The sequence below is a fragment of the Ipomoea triloba genome, chromosome 3 (genome assembly GCF_003576645.1).
Source record: "Ipomoea triloba cultivar NCNSP0323 chromosome 3, ASM357664v1".
Classification (NCBI taxonomy): domain Eukaryota; kingdom Viridiplantae; phylum Streptophyta; class Magnoliopsida; order Solanales; family Convolvulaceae; genus Ipomoea; species Ipomoea triloba.
This window is the reverse complement of record NC_044918.1, coordinates 23,218,117-23,242,599: the sequence shown is the minus strand read 5'-3', so window position 1 is coordinate 23,242,599 and position 24,483 is coordinate 23,218,117. Positions and strand designations below refer to the sequence as shown.

The window sequence follows — 24,483 nt, the reverse complement described above, 5'->3', positions numbered from 1 at the left end:
GGGCTGCTAACAAAAAAGCAAGAACCCCAAGCAAGCACGAAAGAGTCCCGAGCGAGGAAGTGGAGTACTGAGCAGCTTGAGACACTTCAATAGCATAACGAACATCAGCAATTGAACTTGCAGCCCTTTCACAACTCGAGGAGATGCGTCTCTTAGAGAAATATCCGTTGTAGTCTTCTTGACATATAAAGTCAAGGGGCGAGGCCACCCCGAGGGAGGGGTGGGAAAGGGAGTGGGTAAGCGGGCTCCTTTCACTAATTTTTTCCCAATTTAAGGCGGAGGTAGCGATGATGTCCTTGTTCTAAAACTAGATAGCTTGAAATAAAATCCCTACTTTCCCGCCTAAGAGAATAAATAGACTGCCGGAAACGGATTTGCTTTAAAACTAGCTTGGGAAAGAAAAATGCTTGCATGATGGCTTTTTAAGAGGTGAGGAACAGAGTGCTACTTATATATAATCCATCCCTACTTAAAAAGAACTTCTCTCAGTTGACTATGCTACACTAGCAGCAAGGGATTGCTAAGGGAAGCGCTAAGAGGACTAATAATCGAACGACGTTGGCTCTAAACCGGGGGAATCGGGGAATGGGGGATTCAGAGAAGGCTTCCAAAGGCTCACTTTCGAGCCTATATTGGATTCTTTCCCCCAAACCCCCCCCCCCCGGGATCACTCAAAATAGGATCATCACGATATTCAAAAAGCTTACCAACAATATTTACAGCATAAATTAAAAATAAGTGTGTAGTCGGATAATACACACTGGACAAAGCCAAAGTGCATCATTAAATTCTTTTAATAATTCACAAATCTTCGTACAAACATCCCAATGTTGCGAAAATAAATGAATATCACTATTATTGCAAAAAAAAAAAAAAAAAAAACATAACAAATCTTTGTAATAAATAGTACTACTAAGCAAAGTAAAGGTAGAATTCCAACGAGTTGGAACATCTTGAGGAAATCTTTTTGGGGGCATATTGTTTCTTTTGCAAAATCTACTAAATTCTTTTTTAGCATTGGGATGCTTCCACAAATAAACACAAACATCTCTAATAGGTTTAATACTACTACTAAGAGAATTTAAACCAGTTTGAACACATAAATTTAAAACATGACAAACACATCTTTGGTGAAAAAATTATCTCCAAAATATGATACACATAATTCCCTAAGAGCAGGCAGCAATATTGTTGGCTGCATTATCAAATCAACTGCAAAAATTTTGTTAGTAATTTTGTATTCATCAAATATACTTTGCAACTTACTGTAGATATTATATGCACTGTGTTATTCATCAAAACAAGGAAATGAAAGAATTCTTTTTTTTTTTTTTTTGCAGCGCCCAATCTTGATTCACCCAATGACAAGTAACACCCAAATATGAGTGTTCCATCCAATGATCGCTCCAAATATTAGCACATATAGTAACACGTCCAGAATGTGATTCCAAGCAAGAAATCAATTCCTTTTTTTCATCTTTATAAGACGAGTAGCAGCTGTATGCAGTAAATCACACATTTGTGGATTTAATGCACCCCTGCAAAATTCTTTAAAACCAACTTTCTGTCCAAAACTAAATGATAAACCATCAATAGCAATCATTTCAGCAAACTTGGCGTCTAGTTTGCTCATCTGAGTAACGAAATAAAGTATTAGATTTAGTTGCATACCTGCCAATTTGTTGTTGTGTTTGTGTATTTACCTCTTTATCTGGATGTTTTGAGCTTATATGCTTTCGGTACGTCCCGTAGCCAACGGATTTTGACCATTGGTACTCCTTATCACAATAATTACATTTTACTGTAATTCTTTCATCAGGGTGTTCAATTTTTTCATGTGTACCCTGAAAAGATCATATTTTTGTTTAGAAGCAGAAGGTTGAACTTTTTCGAGTTCATCGTCCTGACCCTGCGAAAATTCTGAGAAAGTAACATTGTTAGAATCAAAAGAAGAATGAAAGGGTTGAGAGCCAAAAGAGGTATGTTAAGGTTCATTTATAACTATTTGACGGTTTGGATTTAAGTCTTGGTAGTATGATTGTTGTTGTAAAAATTGGTGGTATTCATATTCGCTTGGAAATTCATGAACCGAATGTTGGGAAAGTTCAAAAGAAGAAGCTTCGCTTGGAAATCCATGAACCGAATGCCGTGAAGGTTCTACAACAGGAGATTTTCCACGACTATCACTAGCTTGGCCTTCATAAGAAAAAGATGCTCTGCTTGAACTATCCATTTGAAACTTGAAGTATAAAAATTAAATATGTAGAATTTGTAGAAATAAAAATGTAATCTGTAGAGTGTAGAGATATAAAAAAAATGTAGAGATAAGTAAAATATTGAGTATTGAGAATTTAGAGAATTAGAGAGAGAATGTATTGAGAATTGTAGTTGTAGGCAAGAGAGTATTGAGAGAGTGAGATACGGAGAGTTGCGTAAAAAAAATTGTTGAATTCACTGATTTATAGAGTAAAAGATAGAAGAGTGAAAGTTGATCAGTTGAAGCCTGATAAAGAGTGTCGAAAAAAAATAACCGTTCTTACATAATTTCGACTTGGTTGCAATAACAACGGCTAATTTTTAAAAGATGTTCCAAATTTTTGACTTTTAAAACCGAAAATTTTGGAAGATATTGGCTCTCATTGTGCAGGTGCGCCCAAAAATTAAATAAAGTGCCAGAGATTCCTCTGGCACTTCATATTTAAGACTCACTTGAGTATTTTGACTGGCACAGGGGACAGGCGTGGCCTGCCCTTTGCGTCAGTCTACTGGCTACTGCCAGTAGGTAGTAGCCAGAAGTAGACCAACACCATGCTTAGACACCTGGTGTGGTGTACTTTATATTTATCTATTTATTTTTATTAATTCCCAGTTTCGGAACCGGAGCCGCCCGGTTCTGAACCGAAACCGGTGGCTCCGGTTCTGAAATCTTGGGAACCTTAACCGGAACCTATGTTCGGTTTGTACAGTACCCGGTTCGGTTAGAACCGGATGGTTGGAACCGAACCGTGGTCATCCCTTTCCTCTATCAATACCTTTTTTAAAGATTTGCAACAAAAAAAAAAGACTAAAAAACTCTATCAAGCTCTTTTGAGTAAACTAACCATTCTCTATCACATCTTTCCATTTGATAATACCTTAATATACAANCCCCCCAAACCCCCCCCCCCCCCCGGGATCACTCAAAATAGGATCATCACGATATTCAAAAAGCTTACCAACAATATTTACAGCATAAATTAAAAATAAGTGTGTAGTCGGATAATACACACTGGACAAAGCCAAAGTGCATCATTAAATTCTTTTAATAATTCACAATCTTCGTACAAACATCCCAATGTTGCGAAAATAAATGAATATCACTATTATTGCAAAAAAAAAAAAAAAAAAACATAACAAATCTTTGTAATAAATAGTACTACTAAGCAAAGTAAAGGTAGAATTCCAACGAGTTGGAACATCTTGAGGAAATCTTTTTGGGGGCATATTGTTTCTTTTGCAAAATCTACTAAATTCTTTTTTAGCATTGGGATGCTTCCACAAATAAACAACAACATCTCTAATAGGTTTAATACTACTACTAAGAGAATTTAAACCAGTTTGAACACATAAATTTAAAACATGACAAACACATCTTTGGTGAAAAATTTAAAAGTCTCTTAGAGAAATATCCGTTGTAGTCTTCTTGACATATCAAGTCAAGGGGGCGAGGCCACCCCGAGAGAGGGGTGGGAAAGGGGAGTGGGTAAGCGGGCTCCTTTCACTAATTTTTTCCCAATTTAAGGCGGAGGTAGCGATGATGTCCTTGTTCTAAAACTAGATAGCTTGAAATAAAATCCCTACTTTCCCGCCTAAGAGAATAAATAGACTGCCGGAAACGGATTTGCTTTAAAACTAGCTTGGGAAAGAAAAATGCTTGCATGATGGCTTTTTAAGAGGTGAGGAACAGAGTGCTAGCTTATATATAATCCATCCCTACTTTAAAAAGAACTTCTCTCAGTTGACTATTGCTACACTAGCAGCAAGGGATTGCTAAGGGAAGCGCTAAGAGGACTAATAATCGAACGACGTTGGCTCTAAACCGGGGGAATCGGGGAATGGGGGATTCAGAGAAGGCTTCCAAAGGCTCACTTTCGAGCCTATATTGGATTCTTTTCCCCCCAAACCCCCCCCCCCCCCCGGGATCACTCAAAATAGGATCATCACGATATTCAAAAAGCTTACCAACAATATTTACAGCATAAATTAAAAATAAGTGTGTAGTCGGATAATACACACTGGACAAAGCCAAAGTGCATCATTAAATTCTTTTAATAATTCACAAATCTTCGTACAAACATCCCAATGTTGCGAAAATAAATGAATATCACTATTATTTGCAAAAAAAAAAAAAAAAAAAAACATAACAAATCTTTGTAATAAATAGTACTACTAAGCAAAGTAAAGGTAGAATTCCAACGAGTTGGAACATCTTGAGGAAATCTTTTTGGGGGCATATTGTTTCTTTTGCAAAATCTACTAAATTCTTTTTTAGCATTGGGATGCTTCCACAAATAAACAACAACATCTCTAATAGGTTTAATACTACTACTAAGAGAATTTAAACCAGTTTGAACACATAAATTTAAAACATGACAAACACATCTTTGGTGAAAAAATTTATCTCCAAAATATGATACACATAATTCCCTAAGAGCAGGCAGCAATATTGTTGGCTGCATTATCAAAATCAACTGCAAAAATTTTGTTAGTAATTTTGTATTCATCAAATATACTTTGCAACTTACTGTAGATATTATATGCACTGTGTTATTCATCAAAACAAGGAAATGAAAGAATTCTTTTTTTTTTTTTTTTTGCAGCGCCCAATCTTGATTCACCCAATGACAAGTAACACCCAAATATGAGTGTTCCATCCAATGATCGCTCCAAATATTAGCACATATAGTAACACGTCCAGAATGTGATTCCAAGCAAGAAATCAATTTCCTTTTTTTCATCTTTATAAGACGAGTAGCAGCTGTATGCAGTAAATCACACATTTGTGGATTTAATGCACCCCTGCAAAATTCTTTAAAACCAACTTTCTGTCCAAAACTAAATGATAAACCATCAATAGCAATCATTTCAGCAAACTTGCGTCTAGTTTGCTCATCTGAGTAACGAAATAAAGTATTAGATTTAGTTGCATACCTGCCAATTTGTTGTTGTGTTTGTGTATTTACCTCTTTATCTGGATGTTTTGAGCTTATATGCTTTCGGTACGTCCCGTAGCCAACGGATTTTGACCATTGGTACTCCTTATCACAATAATTACATTTTACTGTAATTCTTTCATCAGGGTGTTCAATTTTTTTCATGTGTACCCTGAAAAGATCATATTTTTGTTTAGAAGCAGAAGGTTGAACTTTTTCGAGTTCATCGTCCTGACCCTGCGAAAATTCTGAGAAAGTAACATTGTTAGAATCAAAAGAAGAATGAAAGGGTTGAGAGCCAAAAGAGGTATGTTAAGGTTCATTTATAACTATTTGACGGTTTGGATTTAAGTCTTGGTAGTATGATTGTTGTTGTAAAAATTGGTGGTATTCATATTCGCTTGGAAATTCATGAACCGAATGTTGGGAAAGTTCAAAAGAAGAAGCTTCGCTTGGAAATCCATGAACCGAATGCCGTGAAGGTTCTACAACAGGAGATTTTCCACGACTATCACTAGCTTGGCCTTCATAAGAAAAAGATGCTCTGCTTGAACTATCCATTTGAAACTTGAAGTATAAAAAATTAAATATGTAGAATTTGTAGAAATAAAAATGTAATCTGTAGAGTGTAGAGATATAAAAAAAATGTAGAGATAAGTAAAATATTGAGTATTGAGAATTTAGAGAATTAGAGAGAGAATGTATTGAGAATTGTAGTTGTAGGCAAGAGAGTATTGAGAGAGTGAGATACGGAGAGTTGCGTAAAAAAAATTGTTGAATTCACTGATTTATAGAGTAAAAGATAGAAGAGTGAAAGTTGATCAGTTGAAGCCTGATAAAGAGTGTCGAAAAAAAATAACCGTTCTTACATAATTTCGACTTGGTTGCAATAACAACGGCTAATTTTTAAAAGATGTTCCAAATTTTTGACTTTAAAACCGAAAATTTTGGAAGATATTGGCTCTCATTGTGCAGGTGCGCCCAAAAATTAAATAAAGTGCCAGAGATTCCTCTGGCACTTCATATTTAAGACTCACTTGAGTATTTTGACTGGCACAGGGGACAGGCGTGGCCTGCCCTTTGCGTCAGTCTACTGGCTACTGCCAGTAGGTAGTAGCCAGAAGTAGACCACACCATGCTTAGACACCTGGTGTGGTGTACTTTATATTTATCTATTTATTTTTATTAATTCCCAGTTTCGGAACCGGAGCCGCCCGGTTCTGAACCGAAACCGGTGGCTCCGGTTCTGAAATCTTGGGAACCTTAACCGGAACCTATGTTCGGTTTGTACAGTACCCGGTTCGGTTAGAACCGGATGGTTGGAACCGAACCGTGGTCATCCCTTTCCTCTATCAATACCTTTTTTAAAGATTTGCAACAAAAAAAAAAAGACTAAAAAACTCTATCAAGCTCTTTTGAGTAAACTAACCATTCTCTATCACATCTTTCTCCATTTGATAATACCTTAATATACAAATTTGTAGTAAATCGCCTAGAAGACTTATCTTTAGAACCTTTTACAATAGAATTATCTCTCTTAGGACCCTTTATTACAAATAAATCAATCATTTTCAAATCAAGTCCATCCCAATTTCTTGGATAAAAAATATCAAGCAAAGGAAAAGTTTCACATGAATAATCTTGGTCAACATCACAATTGTCAGTTTCATATAAAGCATCATCATCATTTTTGGGTGAATTATTCAAATTGTTATTTTCTACTTGATCAATATTGTTAATATGAATATGCATTTTTTTTTTGAGTTAATACCTCCAATGGTCCTTCGAGTATTAGTGATTTACCAGGTGTGGTCCCTCGTCTTTAAAACGACCACGCGTCATCCTCCATGTTTTTAAAAATAACCACCCGTGGTCCTCCGTTAGATTTTGCTGTCAAATGGGTGTTAAGTGTGAGGGCAAATATGTCAATTCACCTATATTAACTCAAAAACCAATCAAATATTGACACCAGATTCACGTCTACCTCATGATCCACCTCCGCCGCTCTTTCCTTCATGGTCGCCGGTTGGCGATGGCTTAGTGTCCAAGGTAATAGGAATTGCCGAGATAGAGAGAGAGAGAGTAGGGCAATGAAGACTGAGATGGTGGAGAAGGATGTGAAACAGGAGCAAAAGAAAGGGATTGACAAGTCTCAGATAGAGGCTGCACTGCACTCTTGCCTCCAACACTTCAAGGAGAATGCCAAGTATGTTCACTTTCCCTTTCTATGTACACAACACAATGTGCTGGGCTTTGTGGGAACAGTGTGCTGACTGCCAAGTGTTGTAGATTCGTTGGTTGACTGGATTGATGAAATGTGGAGGGTGTTGCATATAGAGGAATTGGTGAAGGTAGTAACAGTGTGCTAGGCTTTGTGGGAGAATAGAAATAGGATGGTGTGGCATGCACAATGTGTTGATCTCATTCCATGATTATTCATGCAAATCAGTATGTAAATGGTTGGAGGTTGGCGTAACACCCATTATCTACCATTCTAGAAGCTCAATATGAGACTACTATTCTTTCTGTGTGGAAGCCTCCCCAAGTGGATTATTGGAAAATCAACATTGACATAGCTATGGACTCAGCAAATGCAAAAATAGGGTTTGGTTGGGTGGTGAGGGATTCGGAAGGCGTAGTGATCTGGGTGGGTTTGCAAATGGTGAATGGACTTTATATGATTCGTGTGGCGGAGGCTATGGGAGCTAGGGAGGCGTTGAGTTGGATCAAGTGTAAGGGGTGGAGTAGGGTGCTTTTGGAGACAGATGCTCAAAATGGTTACAAATGCAGTGTTACGGGGGCAGAATATTACTCAATTTGGGGCTATAATTGACGAGATTCGGTCGTGGATACGAAGTCTGTTGATGGTTGAGTTTTGTTTTGTTAAACGTAGTGGAGACTAATGGCATTTCTTTTATGCATGCATGAGCTCCGAGACTGTGCAAATGGTGCAAATGGTGAACGATAATACTCAACCATGCATGAGCTCCCAAACTCTCATGGTGCAAAGGTATTAACTCTCCTTGTTTCATGCATGCGGAAAAGAAATGCTCGGAGCTCCTGCATGCAGAAAAGAAATGCCATTAGATGCATACATAAACTCCCAAACTCTCCTCGCTTTAATTATCGTTCACCATTATATTTGCACAGTCCCTCGTCAGTCTTTTAGACCCACTATCAAACATTTCATGGGAATCGGAAAAAGAGCGAGGTGAAATTTTACAGTATGGACTTGGATCACAGTCACAGAACTCCAAGCACAAGTACTACTACTAGTGGGGAGCTCTTTGTTTGCTTCACTTCTCGTCTTTCTTCTTCCTCTTCCATGAAGCTTTCCAAATCTATACTAAGTCCGGGTCGGGATCAAGACCCCTCCGTTTCTCTCTCCACTTCCCTTAGTCGGAGGCTACGCACCAATGGCAGCATCAAGGCCGGTCAGGCTTCCCCCATGTTCAATTCCCCAATTCCGCCAAGAAGCGTGGCTCTGCTTTTGAGAATCCCGAGCCGTCTTCCCCGAAGGTTACTTGCATTGGGAAAGTCCGGGTGAAGACTAAGAAGAAGGTGAAGCACAACATAAGTTTGTCGAAGAGAAGGAGTAGGGATTTGAGCTTCAGGAAATTAGAACAGGCTAGGAAGGGATGAATCTGAGCGAGGAAAGGGATAGGCTCTGTCTCCAAAACCAGAGGAGTTCCAGCGTCCATTATATTATCAGGTTCATTTCAATTCTTTAAAACAAAAATTAAAATATTAGGGTGAAAAGACAGTTTTGCCCTCAAATTTAACGCCCCTTTGACAGCAAACTTAACTGAGGACCACGGGTGGTTATTTTTAAAAACATGGAGGACGACTCGTGGTCGTTTTAAAGACGAGGGACCACACCTGGTAAATCGTTAATACTTGGAGGACCATTGAAGGTATTAACTCTTTTTTTTTTTTTTGAAAACATATGAATATGCATATTATCACCATTTTGAGCATTAGAATCATGATTATCCACATTGTTATCATTCTCAATATCAACACCAACATTTGGATTTTCAGAAGAAACTTGGGGTGTTTTAATTACAAACTTATCGAGTTAATTACCGATTTGGTCCCTCGACTATTGGAATTTCACCACTTTGGTCCTCGACAATTTTTTTTGTCCAATTAAGTCCTCGACTTTGAAAAAATTAACCAATTTGGTCCTCCGTTTATTTTACCATTTGATATTCGTTAAATCGGGACCAAATTGGTAATTTTTACTATAGTCAAGGGACCATTTCAGTCAAAATTAATTACCGAAATGGTCCTTTGACTATAGCAAAATTACCAATTTGGTCCTGATTTAACGGCTGTTTAACACCAAAATAAATGGAGGACCAAATTGGTTAACTTTTTCAAAGTCGATGACTTAATTGAGCAAGAAAAATTGTCGAGGACCAAAGTGGTGAAATCCCAATAGTCGAAGGACCAAATCGGTAATTAACTCCAAACTTATCTAATGCTCATCTTTGTGATCATTATGACTCTTCAATTTTTTTTGTTTCTTACGTTTTTCATAGCCAGATTCACGTTTTCTAATGTCGGGAGTCATAATATGCAAATATGCAAATTTTAATAGTCAAAGATCAAATGTGGCAAAGATTCAGAAGTCGTGAGACAAAATATGAAAATTTTAGTAGTCAGAGACCAAATATGATAAAAATTTAAAACTCGTGTGACTAAATCTGAAAATTTTAATAGCTGAAGACTAAATATAAAAATGGTCTGAGACCAAATATGATAAAGATTTACCTTATTTCATAGTACGGCGTACAATTTGCCATTCTCAACAAAATGCCAAGACTGAGAACCCTGCGTCTCTGCGTGTCTGTCTGTACTCTGTACAGCAGCGAACAAAGTGGGGCCCATAACCATTAACCAGTGGGGACGGATATTGACACCGGGTCCACCACATCTCTCAATTTTCCACCGTGGCATCCCTCCTCATGCTCATATCCCATGCGGAGAAGGGAAAATGACTGAAATTATCCAAAATGAGAAGAAAAGATCAAAATAAGACATTTTTTAAAATTGTATGATATACGAAAAAATTAATTTGGGACTTAATTTTTTATTAGAAACGCGAATTGCAAATGAGTGTAATGATTTTTTTTCTAAAATATGAGAAACAGTGATGATACATGTAGGACATGAGTTTCTCATATTTTTGAGAAAAAGTTCATTTAATTTTGAATTTTTGATCTTGAAGATTTAACTATTATCCATGTTGATGCAGCGGTTTACCCAAGAGAAGAGAAAGGCTATGTTGCTGAGGTTGTTCATGATGGGAGTGGTGTTTTTTTGGCAACTAGAAGGCTCGTCGGTCCGATGTTTACATGATCGTCACTTAGCCGAGGCTATGGCGTTTAAAGAAGCTCTATGGAATGTGGTTGGCGAAAGGTGATGGTTTATTCTGATTGTCATGTGTTCGCTGCTAAAGTCGAGAACCCTTAATTTATCGTATGCAGGCTGTGTTCTCAAGGATTGTCATAATCTAAAACGACACTTTGATACCGTGTCATTTGTTTTTATTCCTAGATCAGCGAATAAGCTAGCTCATGGGCTGCTATTTCTCAGTCTGGTCCTCGTTGTTGGTTTTCTATTATCCTAGCTACTTGTATCCAACATTTGGTGATTAATTAAGGGTGCGTTTGGTTCGCACAATCGCACATGGGAATCGGAATCGGAATGAGTATCAAATACTTGGTAATGGTAATGGGTTTTGGTGAAAGTATTTAGCATGTTTGGTAGTTGGTTGGAATGGGAATGATTATTAATAGTTGAGGAAGAAAGGAGGAAGGGAGATGAAACCCTTATTTAATAAGAGTATGGGTTTTCTCATTAATGGGGTATTCCAAACCCATAGTAGCATTTACAAAACCTATTAACCAAACACAAGTAATCACTTTCATACCCATTCCTTAGTCCTAAACCCACCAACCAAACACACCCTAAGTTTTTCTTGGTTGATTTAAAAAAAAAAGAATTTTTGAGAAACTCATTTGCGACTTGCAAACTCAAGTCTCAAATGAAATTTTTTTTATAATGTACAATTTAAAAAAGTGTTCTATTTTGGTCCCTTCTTCTCCATTTTGGGTCATTTCTATAAAAAATCATGCTGAAAATGGTCGTGCATGCTTCTTTTTATTGAAAGTAATTTTACATGTGTTATCTTAATTTTATTTTCGTAAACATTTTCTAATTCATGTTATATGCGACTTTATGTTACATATTTGATATTTCTATATTTAAATATATCTATAATTAATTAATCATTATAATAAACACAAGTCAATCAATCTTCATAATAGACCAATTCTGCTACAAAGTTATTCTATCGCGCATATTACGTTTTTGTTTTGTTCTTTTGATTTTGTTTTTAATTTCTTTCTTTTTCTTTACGTTTTGTAAAAAAATATTTTACAAATAAAAAATTTCACTTTTAGTCATTATATAGAATTAATATCACTTTTGGTCCCTTGACTTTTTGAGTTTTATCAATTTTGGTGCACAATTTTAATTTTTTTTTTCAATTTTGGTGCATAACTTCGTTATTTTTATCATTTTTGGTCATTCTAATTTCTAACCAAATTGATAGCGAAATGTTGCCAAATTTTATATTTTAAGGGCACAATCACTATCCCAAAGAAAGGTATTCAATATCTAAACAAAATCACTGTAAAATCATATTTATAGCAGGTGTTTGATCAGCGCAAATAATGGAAAAGACAGACAGAAACTAGACAGAGATCTATGAGATTTATAACATCGACGATTGACAAATCATTCTTTTTCTCTTAATATGATTTTTCTTTTGTTTAGATATTGAGGATCTTTCTTTGAGATACTAATTTTGCCCTTGAAATATAAAATTCGGCAATATTTTGTCGTAATTTTGGTCGGAAGGACCAAAACTGATAAAAACAACAAAGTTAGACACCAAAATTGAAAATTTTTAAAGTTGTGTACCAAAATTGATAAAACTCAAAAGTCGAGGGACCAAAAGTAATATTAATTCTATTATATATTAACTATTGTCCGGGCACAGGGCCCTCAATTTTTGATGTCCAATTTGTTTTTTAAAGTATATGTAATCTATTGTTTTTATACTTTGATAGTTATTATTATTATTAAAATGTCACTCTTAATTTGTTTTGTACTTTTATTTATAATATATGCAATATTTTTATATGTTATAGGGTAGGTAAAGTTTTCTATTAATTTATTTGTTGTTACAAAATAGTAAGAAAATCTACAATGCTAAATATGCATTATACCTAACATTATAAATAAAATAGGATAGTGACATTTTTATAAATACAATTATTACTATTTACAAATATCATCACACACACACACACACACACATATATATATATATAATCCTAATTTTGGTATATGTATTATTTTCAACTAGGTAAAATATCTTCTAAATAATTATAAGTAATCTATATAAACTTGGTATTTGAGGTCACGATAAACTCTACAGTAGAGCATTCACACAAATGTTTTTTTGCGAATTTTTGGAATAGGGAAAAGAAGAAGTTATGGTTTTTAGCTAATGTAGATAGTGGTTTTTTCTTGGAGAAGAAAACAAAGCAAATGGGACAAAATCGTGTGGCAGGGATGAATACGTGCCCTCCAGGGCGCATGAAGGATTGCATTTCTGTATTTTTTTTTTTGGGTCAATTTATGCTCTCCTCCCCCACCCCTCTTTCTATTCCTTATTTTCTTCTTTGTCCTATATATATCTGGAAAAAAAAAAACCAACAAAAAATTCATACTAATGTGAATGCTCTTATATTCATGTATATATGGATTGCATATGCATACATAATAAAGGGATATAAATACAATAATGCACGAGACATCATAATCATGCCTTATGCATGTGATGATGATAGCGCCAACATGCACATGCTACGAAGTTCCTTTCCTTTGACTATGAGTATAATTCTATGCCAAAATAATAATAATAATAATAATAATAATAATAATAAGGGAAAATGACACTTTTTCCCCCTATGTTATGTGCATGTAGCATTTTTTCCTCATGTGTTATTAAAGTGGCAGTTTTTCCCCTCAGTTATTTTAAAAGTGGTAATTTTATCCCCTGTAATGTTAAATTGACATTTTTGCCTTTAAAAATAACTATTTCATTTATTTTTATTCTCCAACAAATTATTACTAATATGTATGGAAGATCACGGTTCGATACGAACCTAATCGAACACTGTAGCAATTGAACTTAAATAATATAGACGGTTACGGTTACGATTCAGCACCGAAAAAATAAAATAAAATAATTTTTGAATTTAGACTATTTTTAAATAAGTAATAAAATTATAAAAATAAATAAATAAATAAATTTTGATTGGCGGTTCAAAATCGAAATTGGAACCGAATCTTACCGATTTATCAAAATAAGTGTTTGATCATTTTCACTATATATGACTGTGGTTAAGTTCCGGTTCACGATTCAACAATTATTTAATTTTATTTTTTCGGTTCTGAATCGTAACCAGAACCGTCCATACTATTTCGGTATGATTGCTGCAGTGTTTGGTTAGGTTCGAATCGAATCGTGATCATCCATACATATAAGTAATAATTTGTTGGAGAAGAAAAAATAAATGAAATAATTATTTTTAAGGGTAACAATGTCAATTTAACATTTCAAGAGGAAAAACTGTCACTTTAATAACACAGGAGGGAAAAGTGTTATATGCACATAACATAGGGGAAAAAGTGTCATTTTCCCTAATACTAATAATAATAATAATAATAATAATAATAAAAGTTCAATAATATAAGCAACTTAAAAAAAAAAATCATTTATAGAAGCACGTTTTGTGATTTTTTGAATTCATATGCAAACAAGCACTATATCTATCCCATTTTACCTATCATGTTTATTATTAACTAGTCAAACCAACTTTTCATTTTTTGTTTATTTTCTTTAGCATTTTGTTAATTATTTTTAATTTTAATTTTTTAAAGTTTAATGTAATTTCTAAATATATAGATTTTATATATTAATATCAAGCTTAATATTAAAAAAAAAAACTGAATTACAAATAACTTTAGTCAAACCTCATTAATCAAACTAGAAACATAAAATGAGACGAAAAGAATATTAACTAATATATACTTTGCAAAAAAAAAGTTGTGCTTCACAATCCCCAACAAAAGTTTCAAAATGTACATCAAATTTTAATGAATTTATAATTTGCATGTATTTACTCATTTGGAAGGGAAAATGATATATATTTTTTTCTAATTATTTGAAGTTTGATATAGTTGATGTTTACTTGTTTATGAGTGGTTATCAATGCGTGTATTGTGAGTTTGTGACTAGCCGCGGATTTTTTTTTTTTTCTCTTTTTAATTGAAGGGGTTCAAAACTATATATATATATTGTCATGCTATAAATACTATAAACTTTCATATAGACCGAATACAAAAAATAAATACGAAGCTATAGTATACAAAATTTTCTTATTTGTTGTCAACAAAATAATTTAAAATGACATAAAAATCTAAAAAATATTTGCGATCAAGTTAAAATTTATCTAAAATTTGATATTACAAGTAAAATATTTGTTGATAAATAATGAAAGTGATAAATATACATCAATTAAAAAATTTGTATAATGTGAAGCATTATAGTTGAGTTAATAATTGATTTAGTCCTTGACTATAGCGAAGTTAGATTTGGTTATCGACTATCATCCTTATCAAATTAAGTTCTCAACTTAGAAAGTCTTATTAATTTTGTCTCTCGTTATCATTGTACGGCTCAAATTGACTATCATCCTACGACTCAAATTGACGAGAGGACAAAATTGGGTAAGATTTTTAAAATTGAGGGCTTAATTTGATAAAGATAATAATCGAGAACTAAATCAATAATTTTGTTATATTCAAGGGACCAAATCGGTCATTAACTCGTTATAGTGTAATGATGGCTAAATCATAATGCTCTTGATTGAACCACTAAATTGACAGTAAAGGCAGCCCTACATAATTGATTATTCAGGGGTCAAACCATTTACATAAAGTCAATAAATGCATGAAAAATACTAATTTTCACATATGTTTTACCATATATTTTTTTCCTAATAAGGTGTAATATGATATTTTCACATTATTTTATATTTATATGATACTTATAAAGTAACAAATTCATTATGAGTTAATAATGTAAGATTATGTCAAATTGCGTACCAAAAAGAAGATTATGTCAAATTGGTAAAATGTTTGATGATGAGGTTTTAAATTAAAATTTATATCATCTAAAAAAATGATGTGACGAGTTTACTCCATGCGTAGTGCATTTAATACATAATATATCATTGCTCCCAATACACAATATATCATAATAAAGCATTTGGGTGCACTAAATAATATAGTAATTATGAATGGATATCGATAATTCAATATTATTACTTTAGTATTTTTAACAGTAATCCGAGCACAATTTACTTGTAAAAGGAACAGAGTAAAGTTAGGGTAGGGATATAATATGAATAAGTACTATAATTCGAATTACATTGTTTGGTAATTGGTAGTGATGAATAGAATTATTGAGAATGAGAAGGGAAGAAGCAATCTAAAGACTAAATACTCTTATGTAATAATAATAATAATAATAAGCAATTTAGTATTTTTTGTTTTCCTTCCCAGCTCACTTGTATTTGGTTGGCAAAAACTGTAATTCAATTACAATCAAATCCAGTAGGGGTGCCAAACACTTTGTGTTCAAATGGCATGTAGTGACTCTCCCATATGGGTGGTCATGAGATCGATCATCAGATGAACAGATATGAATGCATTGTTGACTCTTAAGTATAGATTAACAAATATTACAATGTAATAGAGTCAGTAACACTAAAAAAAAACCCAGTAAGAGTAAAATATTTGGTTGGAGGAAATTGTAATTTAGTGGAATTGTTAGAGGATTCATGAATTTCAATTCCGAGAGGAAATTACAAGTCTCTTTAACCAAATATTGTTATTTAACATGTAAAAGAATTATATTGTAAAGAGCATAACACATGTCCTGATGGGTCGGTCGGTTAACCGAAAAATTTCGGTAATTGCACACCCCTACTGATGGCGGAAGATGAAAAAAATAAAATTGGGAAGAAAGAAAAAAAATAAAAATGGAGTTATTATTATTGTAATGGTCATCTTTATCAGAGTTTCAATTTCATCTTTTTGGGGCGTAGTGAAGAAGGTCCAAAAAGTTATAGTGGCCTAAACGGACGATCCGAAGAACCCCCACCCTTTTTCTCTCTCTCCCTCTGCCCCTCTCTCTCTCTCTCTCTCCCCTTCAACTACTCATCTCTTCTCTCTGCAGAAGACTCAGTAAAAATCATAGTACTACCAAAACTCTTTAAAATCAGAAATTGGGTGTTTGATTTTCTTTTGATTCCTAAGCTGACATCTTTGTTTGAGTTTGAGCAGCTCTAATCACTCATCAATGGACAACATTTAAGCTCTATCAGGTACTGATCTCTCTATCTTTCGTTTTTGTTATTCTTTTCAAATCTTTATTTGGCTTGAAAATTTTGGAATGAATCGTAAAAGGTGCGGCGATTTTTTGTTTTTGGCAGAACCCATATCGGGGAAGGAGGATCAAAGGAACAGACTAGGAGAAAGGAGAAATCTTTGGTCCGGCTGCGTATAGCTTCTTGAAGATCATGGCGGTGGTTGAGAATGGGAACGACGGGAACGTGCAGAACGACGTCGTTGCAGCCGATCGTGACCAGTCAACAAAGAATAGCAGTCCGCAGAGTGATCAGAGTTTCCAGACGGTGCAGAATGGCAATGGAGTGCTGGGCGATCAGCGGTCAAAAGTGAACGGTTTGGATGCGAGGAGAAATTTACAGATTGACGAGGAGGATGGCGATGGTCGGGGAGGGTTTAAGAGCGAGAAAGAGATGAGGGATTTGGAGGAAATGCTCTCGAAATTGAATCCCATGGCGGAGGAGTTTGTGCCGCCGTCTCTCAGCATCGGCGGCAGCCTTAGAGTGGTGGCGCTGCCGCCTGGTGGAGGACACTTTGCTAACAATTTTGTATTGCAGCAGCCTAATTCCGGCCTTCGTAATGGAAACTCCATTAGAAGGGTATATATACATCCATTCATTTTTCTCCTTTTAAAAGCACCAAGAAATTATTACTCTTGAAACTTTTTTCTATATTGTTTCTTATAGTCACAGTGTGGTTGATAATACTCTAGCTACTATTGATTTTGAGATTTTAATACTGTGTTCAGAAGAAGAATGGCAATGGTTATGCGAAGAAAAGGATGAATAACCGAACAAGTATGGCTCAAAGAGATGATGTTATAAAGAGGACAGTATATGTATCTGACATTGATCATCAGGTAAAGTATCACAGTTTTCATAGGCGGCTCTTTTTGTGTCATTAAGATGTTTACCTTGATTTGATTACATGTTTTTTGTTTATCTGAAATGATGTGAATGCAGGTCACTGAAGAGCAGCTTGCTGGACTCTTTCTCAACTGTGGCCAGGTGCTTTTCCTTTTACCACACTTCAATACTTGCAAACAGATATATGGTTTACCCTTTTGATTATGTTGATGGAACTGCCCTCTCAATGCTTCACCTTACTTTTTGGTGCTGAAGGTTGTTGACTGTCGAATATGTGGTGACCCCAACTCAGTGCTTCGCTTTGCTTTTGTTGAATTTACTGATGAAGGTAGGTTGAGTGATGCTTGTTTAGTTTGTATTCGTATTGCATAAGGCCACTGTTGTAAAAATTGGCCTAAGCGGCCGAGGAGATTTTACCCTTAGGTGGCCATTAGTCGGCAGACTAGGCGACCTAGGCGCCCAAGTCTGACAACTTGGCGCTTGAGTCGGCCAAACTCAGCTCTCGACTAGGCGGCCTAGGCGCCTGAGTTGTCCAACTAGGCCGAGTGTTTTTTTTTTGGTGTGCAATGTGTACTTGCTGTGTTTTTCTTATTATTGTTACTTGCCCTCCTAGACCGACTAGCGCCTAGCGCCTTCTACAACATTGCATAAGGCACTTGTTATACTTTTAACTTGGTGTGCAGAAGGAGCAAGGAATGCTTTGAATCTAGCAGGAACTATGCTTGGATTCTATCCAGTGAGGGTGCTTCCCTCTAAAACTGCTATTGCCCCCGTTAATCCAACATTTCTGCCACAGGTCAGATTTATGGATTCTTGAAATATTTACTTTTGTTGTTAGAGGGCACATTACAGGGTTGCACTGATCGATGTTAAGTTTGTTATCTTCTTCTGGGAGGTTTAGTCTGAAGATGAAAGGGAGATGTGTGCAAGAACTATATATTGTACAAACATTGATAAGAAGGTAACTAAGGATTTAAAATTTTGTTGTTTTGATGTGTTTGATGAACATCTACTAAAAAATAGGTTAATGGTTGTATATTCTTTCAAATCCAGGTTACTCAAGCAGATGTCAAACTCTTTTTTGAAACCATTTGTGGAGAGGTTTGTAGCTCTTTTGGTATAAAAATATTTCAAAGTTTTGCTCCTTGAATTGCATATTCCATTTCTGAAAGTCATCCTAAACGTAGGTTCACCGTTTGCGGTTGCTTGGTGACTATCAGCATTCAACACGCATAGCATTTGTTGAGTTTGTCATGGTAACCACCATAGGCTTCTTTTTACTTTGTCTCCTTTTGCTAACTGCACTGCCCTATCATGATTTGAACCAAAATTTGTAGTTTTACATATTTTATCTATCTTTTGTCAATTATTTGAGCATTGTAATTTTTTGTTATACCATTCTGCCTTTTTTTCTTTATGCATTTTCTACTTGACTATTGTATTTGCCATTTAGGAGGATCTCCGTATGTGTGTATAAATTTGGCTCTGAGGTCAAACTGGAAAATCTGATATGCTAGTTGTTTATTAAACCCATATAGGGTCAGAATTAACACCCTCCCAGCTCTGAAAACCACCAATGTAGGTAGCTACTTCAGACACAGTTTTATATATCCTAATCCTCTACACTTTCTCCTAAAAGGAAAAAGTCTATTGTTGGGGGTAACCCCAGCGAAGATGGCAAGAGTTCCACACTTGTGACCACAAGGTCACGATTTCGAATCCTTGTCCCCTTGGTTTGAGCCGGTCAACTATGGGTAACTTAGGCTGGTTTACTTCCTTCAGTTCCTTGTGGTCCTTTGTCGGTTAGGGTCACAAGGTGAGGTTTGCTCACACTCAAAAGGGTTGTGGGGTTTCGCACGTCATAAAAAAAAAGTCTATTGTCGTTCTCCATTATTATGTGAAGTTTCTGTTTGATCATGGTGTCCCTAAAGCTTTTTCCATGTATTGTGAAATTAACTTTTATGGTTGGTTATATTTGTTATACAGTTAGCTTTAACCTACAATACTGGCATTATTACAATCATGTTTCTGATAGAAATATGATAACAATTATTATTATTATGGTGTCTTGGTGGCCCACAGGAGCAAAGGGTTGGTGTCAGTATGCCACTGCAGGTGGTAGTTTGTAATGATTATGGTGCACTACACTAAAGCATAACTAAAGCTGTTGTTTACAGAGATAGGGTTTAGGGTACCAAATTAACAGAAGCTATATTATTATTATTATTATTATTATTATTATTATTATTTTTGCCTAGTCATTTACAATAATGATATCCATTGAGACATTAGGACATTAGGTGCATCCCATCCATCATCCATGACAATGATGTTCGGGTGATTATGCACAATTGTTTGTTAGGATGATAATACAAACATTTTTGTGGTGGAATCTAATCACAGTTTTTCTTCTTCTAAAAATCACTTTATTAGTATTACCACTCCACTCAGCATACAATTACTGCTCACTGGCTACAATGATTTTTGAAAATAGCGTACTGAAAGTTTGTTGTACTATGATCAGTTTTCTCAGATAGGTCTAATTTGAATATTTTGTGCATATTATTGTTCTTCCATTCTGCTTCTCTTCCTTATAAAGTAAACGATGAAAACACAATGACATTTAACAATGGTTTGAACTAACACAATATTCTGTAATTTCCTTTTTCCTATACTTGTCCGTAGTCCGATATTCATTTGGTCAAATTTAATGTGTATGAACAATGGGATGATAAAACTGTAAAACTTTTGTGTCCGATCGATCGATCACTTGTGTATTTGTGAAAAATTATGTTGGCTTACAGGCTGAGAGTGCGATTGCTGCATTGAACTGCAGTGGTGTTATCTTGGGATCACTTCCGATAAGGTCTGCCTTCTGAACTTCCTGCCTCATTTCTATCGTTGTGTATGCATCATCCATCTTAAACTCTATCGTTGTGTTTCAGGGTAAGTCCATCAAAGACTCCTGTTCGACCCCGTGCTCCACGCTCTGCTGTGCTTCACTGATCTATCCTCTGCCACCGCTTTAAAGCTGGTCTTGTTCGTATTCTATTCTATACACAGATGATACAAATACCTCCTCCATAGCGCTGTGCTTAGCCGAATCTATGAATTAGGGTTTTGGTGTCGTCCCGTCATGGTTAGGTATCTGCAACCAACGCTTTCTTTTGTAGCTGTGTTTAGATGTTGTAGAGAGTTGGATGGTGTATTATGAGGCTTAATTTGTGGTAATTTGTGCTTGCCTGCCAAGTATGTTCAATTCTGTAGGCTGTGCCTCAAAACTACTACTCATGTTTCTATTGTTTATACATTGCTTAAGTCTTCTTCCCTAATGCTTCTGTGGATATGATTTTGTTCTTTCCGTGACCTAATTTTCTTGGAGAAGGCCCGTGACATGCAGCTCTTGATTTGAATGATGAAATGGATTGTAGTTTTTATTCTTTCAATAAAATATGACAAATAGTGAGAGTATTCTCTGACACAATCGTTATACCATGGACCATGTAGGGTTTTTGCATTGCAATATGAATCCTGATTCATGTGTTTGTGTTTTGCGTTATGATTTTTTTGTGTTTTGCATTATGAAATTCTGTACTTTATGAGTATTAATTTTATACTTTTTATGAGTATTAATTTTATACTTAGAACAAATTAGTAATTGTGTATGAATTTCTGTGTCTTGTGTTGTGAAATTTTATGTCTATGAACACAAGTTACGTATTTAAATCATATTTGAAAAATACGTAAATATATAACATGTTATGTGTCTTGTGTTATGTTTTTTTTTGTGTTTTGTGTTATGAAATTTTATATCTTACGAGTATAAGTTCTGTATCTTGTCTTTTCAATCCAACTAGGTTTGATAAGGTAAATCTCACCAAGTATCTGTATTTGTACTAGTATGTAGTTGGTAAGTGTATTAGGTGTATTAGAATACGATCATATATCTTTTAGTATGGTGTAGGGCTCGGGAAAGAGATAGTTGTGATAGGAAGTTACTGAGCTGGTAGTAATAGTATGGGAATTGCCGAAAGGTCTCTTCTATTGTTGCGTTGCGGGGTATTTATAGGGTTTAAGGGACACGTGCTTAGGGGCCGACATGTGTGCCATGTGTCTTCCATGCTATGTTATGTGTCTTGTGTTGTAATTTTGTGTGTTTTGTGTTATGAAATTCTGTACCTTATGAGTATGTTAATTACAAATATATAACATTTACTCCGGATATTTTACAACTAGTTAATGAATATAAACATATACATTATATTTAATCAATCCAAACTCCCATTTTATATTTTGTTTAATATCTCTTATGAAACAAAGAGTAAACTTGGACAACTTGAGCTATCGGGTTAGCTGACTATATTTTGTACTATTCCGTTTTGGTCATGGGACTTATTGACTTCAGGCTGATTTTTATTATAGATGGATAATTAACGGGCTAATATTTAGTCAAATTTCTCCACATAAATGGATTAATAAATCACGGCAAATTATGCTGTGGACCCAGGTCCACCTAGCAAGGTGGACCTGGGTCCAAAACTACGTCGTTTTTGTCTCTTTTCTTTTTTTTTTCTTTTTTTTTTTAAATTAGTAAACATATTGCTGAATATGGAGTTGTCCAAAAATGTGTGAATGTAGAGGTTTCAAAGTGTGAATGTAGAGTATAGAAATCGTGAATGTAGATTTATGATTATGTGAATGTAGAGTTGCTCAGAAATGTGTGAATGTGGAGGTTTCAAATTGTGAATATGGAGTATAGAAGTCGTGAATGTAGAGTTATGCATGTGTGAATTTGTAATAGAGTTAAGAAGTTCTAGCAACCTGTAGCCTTGTAATGTGTGAATGTGGAGTTCTCAAGTTGTGAATATGGAGTATAGGACCTGTGAATATAGGGTTTTGAATGTGTGAATGCATAACAGTGGTAATATAGTTACTAAACATATAATCCTATAATGTGTGAATGTGAAGTTTACAATGTGTGAATGTGGAGTTTACAAATTGTGAATGTAGAGTATAGTGTATGTGAATGTAGAGTATATGATATGTGAATGTAGACCCAGGTCCACGGTATAACAACCCATAAATCACTGCATTTACGTTAATAAATATAAATTCATACATCCTTTAATCAATTCAAACATCCATTTTATATTTTATTCCACATCTCTCGTAAAACAAAGAACAACCTTGAGTAGGTTAAGCTATTGCGGATAAACACACTAAATTCAGGTTAACCCGTTCGGACAATCAAGTTGAACTAGTCTGCTCGACCTGCACTGGAATAACTTGTTCGAACTGTCAAATTTATTGATTTTATGCAGATTTATTTATCTGGCTAAATATGTCAACCCATGCAAATTATTCTATTGACCCGGGTCCAAAATATCATGGTCTAATACTGCCTAGCCGGCCGGCCGAGTTGGGACACTTTTTTTTTTAAAATTAATATTTATTACTTAATATTTTTATAATTTTAAATCTTAAACATTTAAACTATTAATTTTATAATGTATTAACTAATACTCTAATAGTCTAATAATTAATAACTTAATAAGTAATACACTAATAAATAATACAGTAACTAATAACTTAATAGGTAATAACTATTAACTTATTAAGTATTTAAGTATTAACTATTTAACTATTAAAGCGTAAAGAATTAAAATATTAAGCACTTTACAATTATTAACTCTTAAAATATTTTTAAAAAAATTTAAAGAATTTTTTTTAAAAAGTAAAATAAAAAATCGGGCGCCTATCAATTTTTTAACTTTACAAAATATAAAATTTACATACTAAATGTTCGCAATTTGAATTGTAAATATTTAATATGTATATTGTGATGGGTCATGTATAACTATTGGTCAGCCCATCAGTGGGCCGCATAACAGGCCAACATTTAGTCAATTTCTTCGAAATAGATTGTTTTAGCCCATAAGTGGGCCCCATATAGGTTGATAATTAACGGGCCTGTATTCAGTCGATTTGTTCCATGTAATTTTTTATTTTTGAAAGCATTTAAGAAAAGCATTATTGTTGAGAGTGGGATTTGAACCCACGCCCTTTCGGACCAGAACCTTAATCTGGCGCCTTAGACCAACTCGGCCATCTCAACCTTGTTATTTGAGATTATATAATATACAATAATTGCTTCTTCAATAACTTGCCATTATTGCTCCCTAAACTTTATATTGACGGTAGATTTTGTCCCTTAGAGTTGTAAATATTTTCCGTTAATTTTTCTTAAAGTAGTGTTTTTAGTCCATTACAACAAAATTTGTCAAAAAATTTTAAAAACTCTTATTTTGTAAGGTTAGTTTGATCACAAGCTTTATTCTACATATTCTTTTATTCAATGCATTCTATTTTTAACTCAAGAAATCACAAATATTAGACTAGCTTGATATCTTTTATCACATAACACTAGAATTTGAGCACTTGAGTTAAAATGACATAGGTTGAGGAATGCGATACGTAAGATGAAGATTGATACTTAGATAACAAAAATTAATCTTTCAAAACTACGATTTCAAAATTTTTTATTTAGAACTAACATCGTTTGTCTATGAGCTAAAAATGTTACACCAGACTCAGGGACCAAAATTGCTTTCTCATTTGCTTTTAAGGCATATAATTGTATAAAAACAACAATTTATTCATTTAGTTGTATTGTGATATAGATTTAGTTCATATTTTTTAACAAAATAAGGAATTATCTCAAGGTTTGTCATCTACTGAAGCACAATTGCCTCCACTGAGACTCAAACCCACTCCCATCATTCATGTGGGAGTGTAAATCGGGACACCAGGTGCCACTAAACCACAAGGTCTTTGGCTTTGGATTTCTCTTATGCATGTTACATATATCA

The 24,483-nt window shown here is 34.6% G+C and overlaps 1 protein-coding gene and 1 non-coding gene across 2 annotated transcripts; one reads left to right on the top strand and one right to left on the bottom strand.

Moving 5' to 3' along the window:
• The first annotated feature begins 16,471 nt into the window (after positions 1-16,471).
• Positions 16,472-20,971, top strand: LOC116013455 (polyadenylate-binding protein-interacting protein 11-like). The gene is made up of 11 exons (XM_031253224.1): positions 16,472-16,726; positions 16,835-17,347; positions 17,497-17,607; positions 17,711-17,755; positions 17,870-17,942; positions 18,298-18,410; positions 18,516-18,575; positions 18,668-18,715; positions 18,802-18,870; positions 20,419-20,480; positions 20,560-20,971. The coding sequence occupies exons 2-11, from the start codon at positions 16,922-16,924 to the stop codon at positions 20,618-20,620; spliced, it is 1,068 nt and encodes a 355-aa protein (XP_031109084.1). The 5' UTR covers positions 16,472-16,726; positions 16,835-16,921; the 3' UTR covers positions 20,621-20,971.
• Positions 20,972-23,648: 2,677 nt separating this feature from the next.
• On the bottom strand, positions 23,649-23,729 carry TRNAL-AAG. The gene has a single exon. It is a non-coding gene; the product is annotated as a tRNA-Leu (tRNA).
• Between the last annotated feature and the right edge of the window lie 754 nt (positions 23,730-24,483).

Coding starts and splice junctions, on each gene's coding strand:
- LOC116013455 (XM_031253224.1), top strand. CDS start 16,922: ATGGCGGTGGTTGAGAATGGGAACGACGGGAACGTGCAGAACGACGTC. Junction 17,756..17,869: donor TCTTTCTCAACTGTGGCCAG/GTGCTTTTCCTT, acceptor TTGGTGCTGAAG/GTTGTTGACTGTCGAATATG. Junction 20,481..20,559: donor TTGGGATCACTTCCGATAAG/GTCTGCCTTCTG, acceptor GTTGTGTTTCAG/GGTAAGTCCATCAAAGACTC.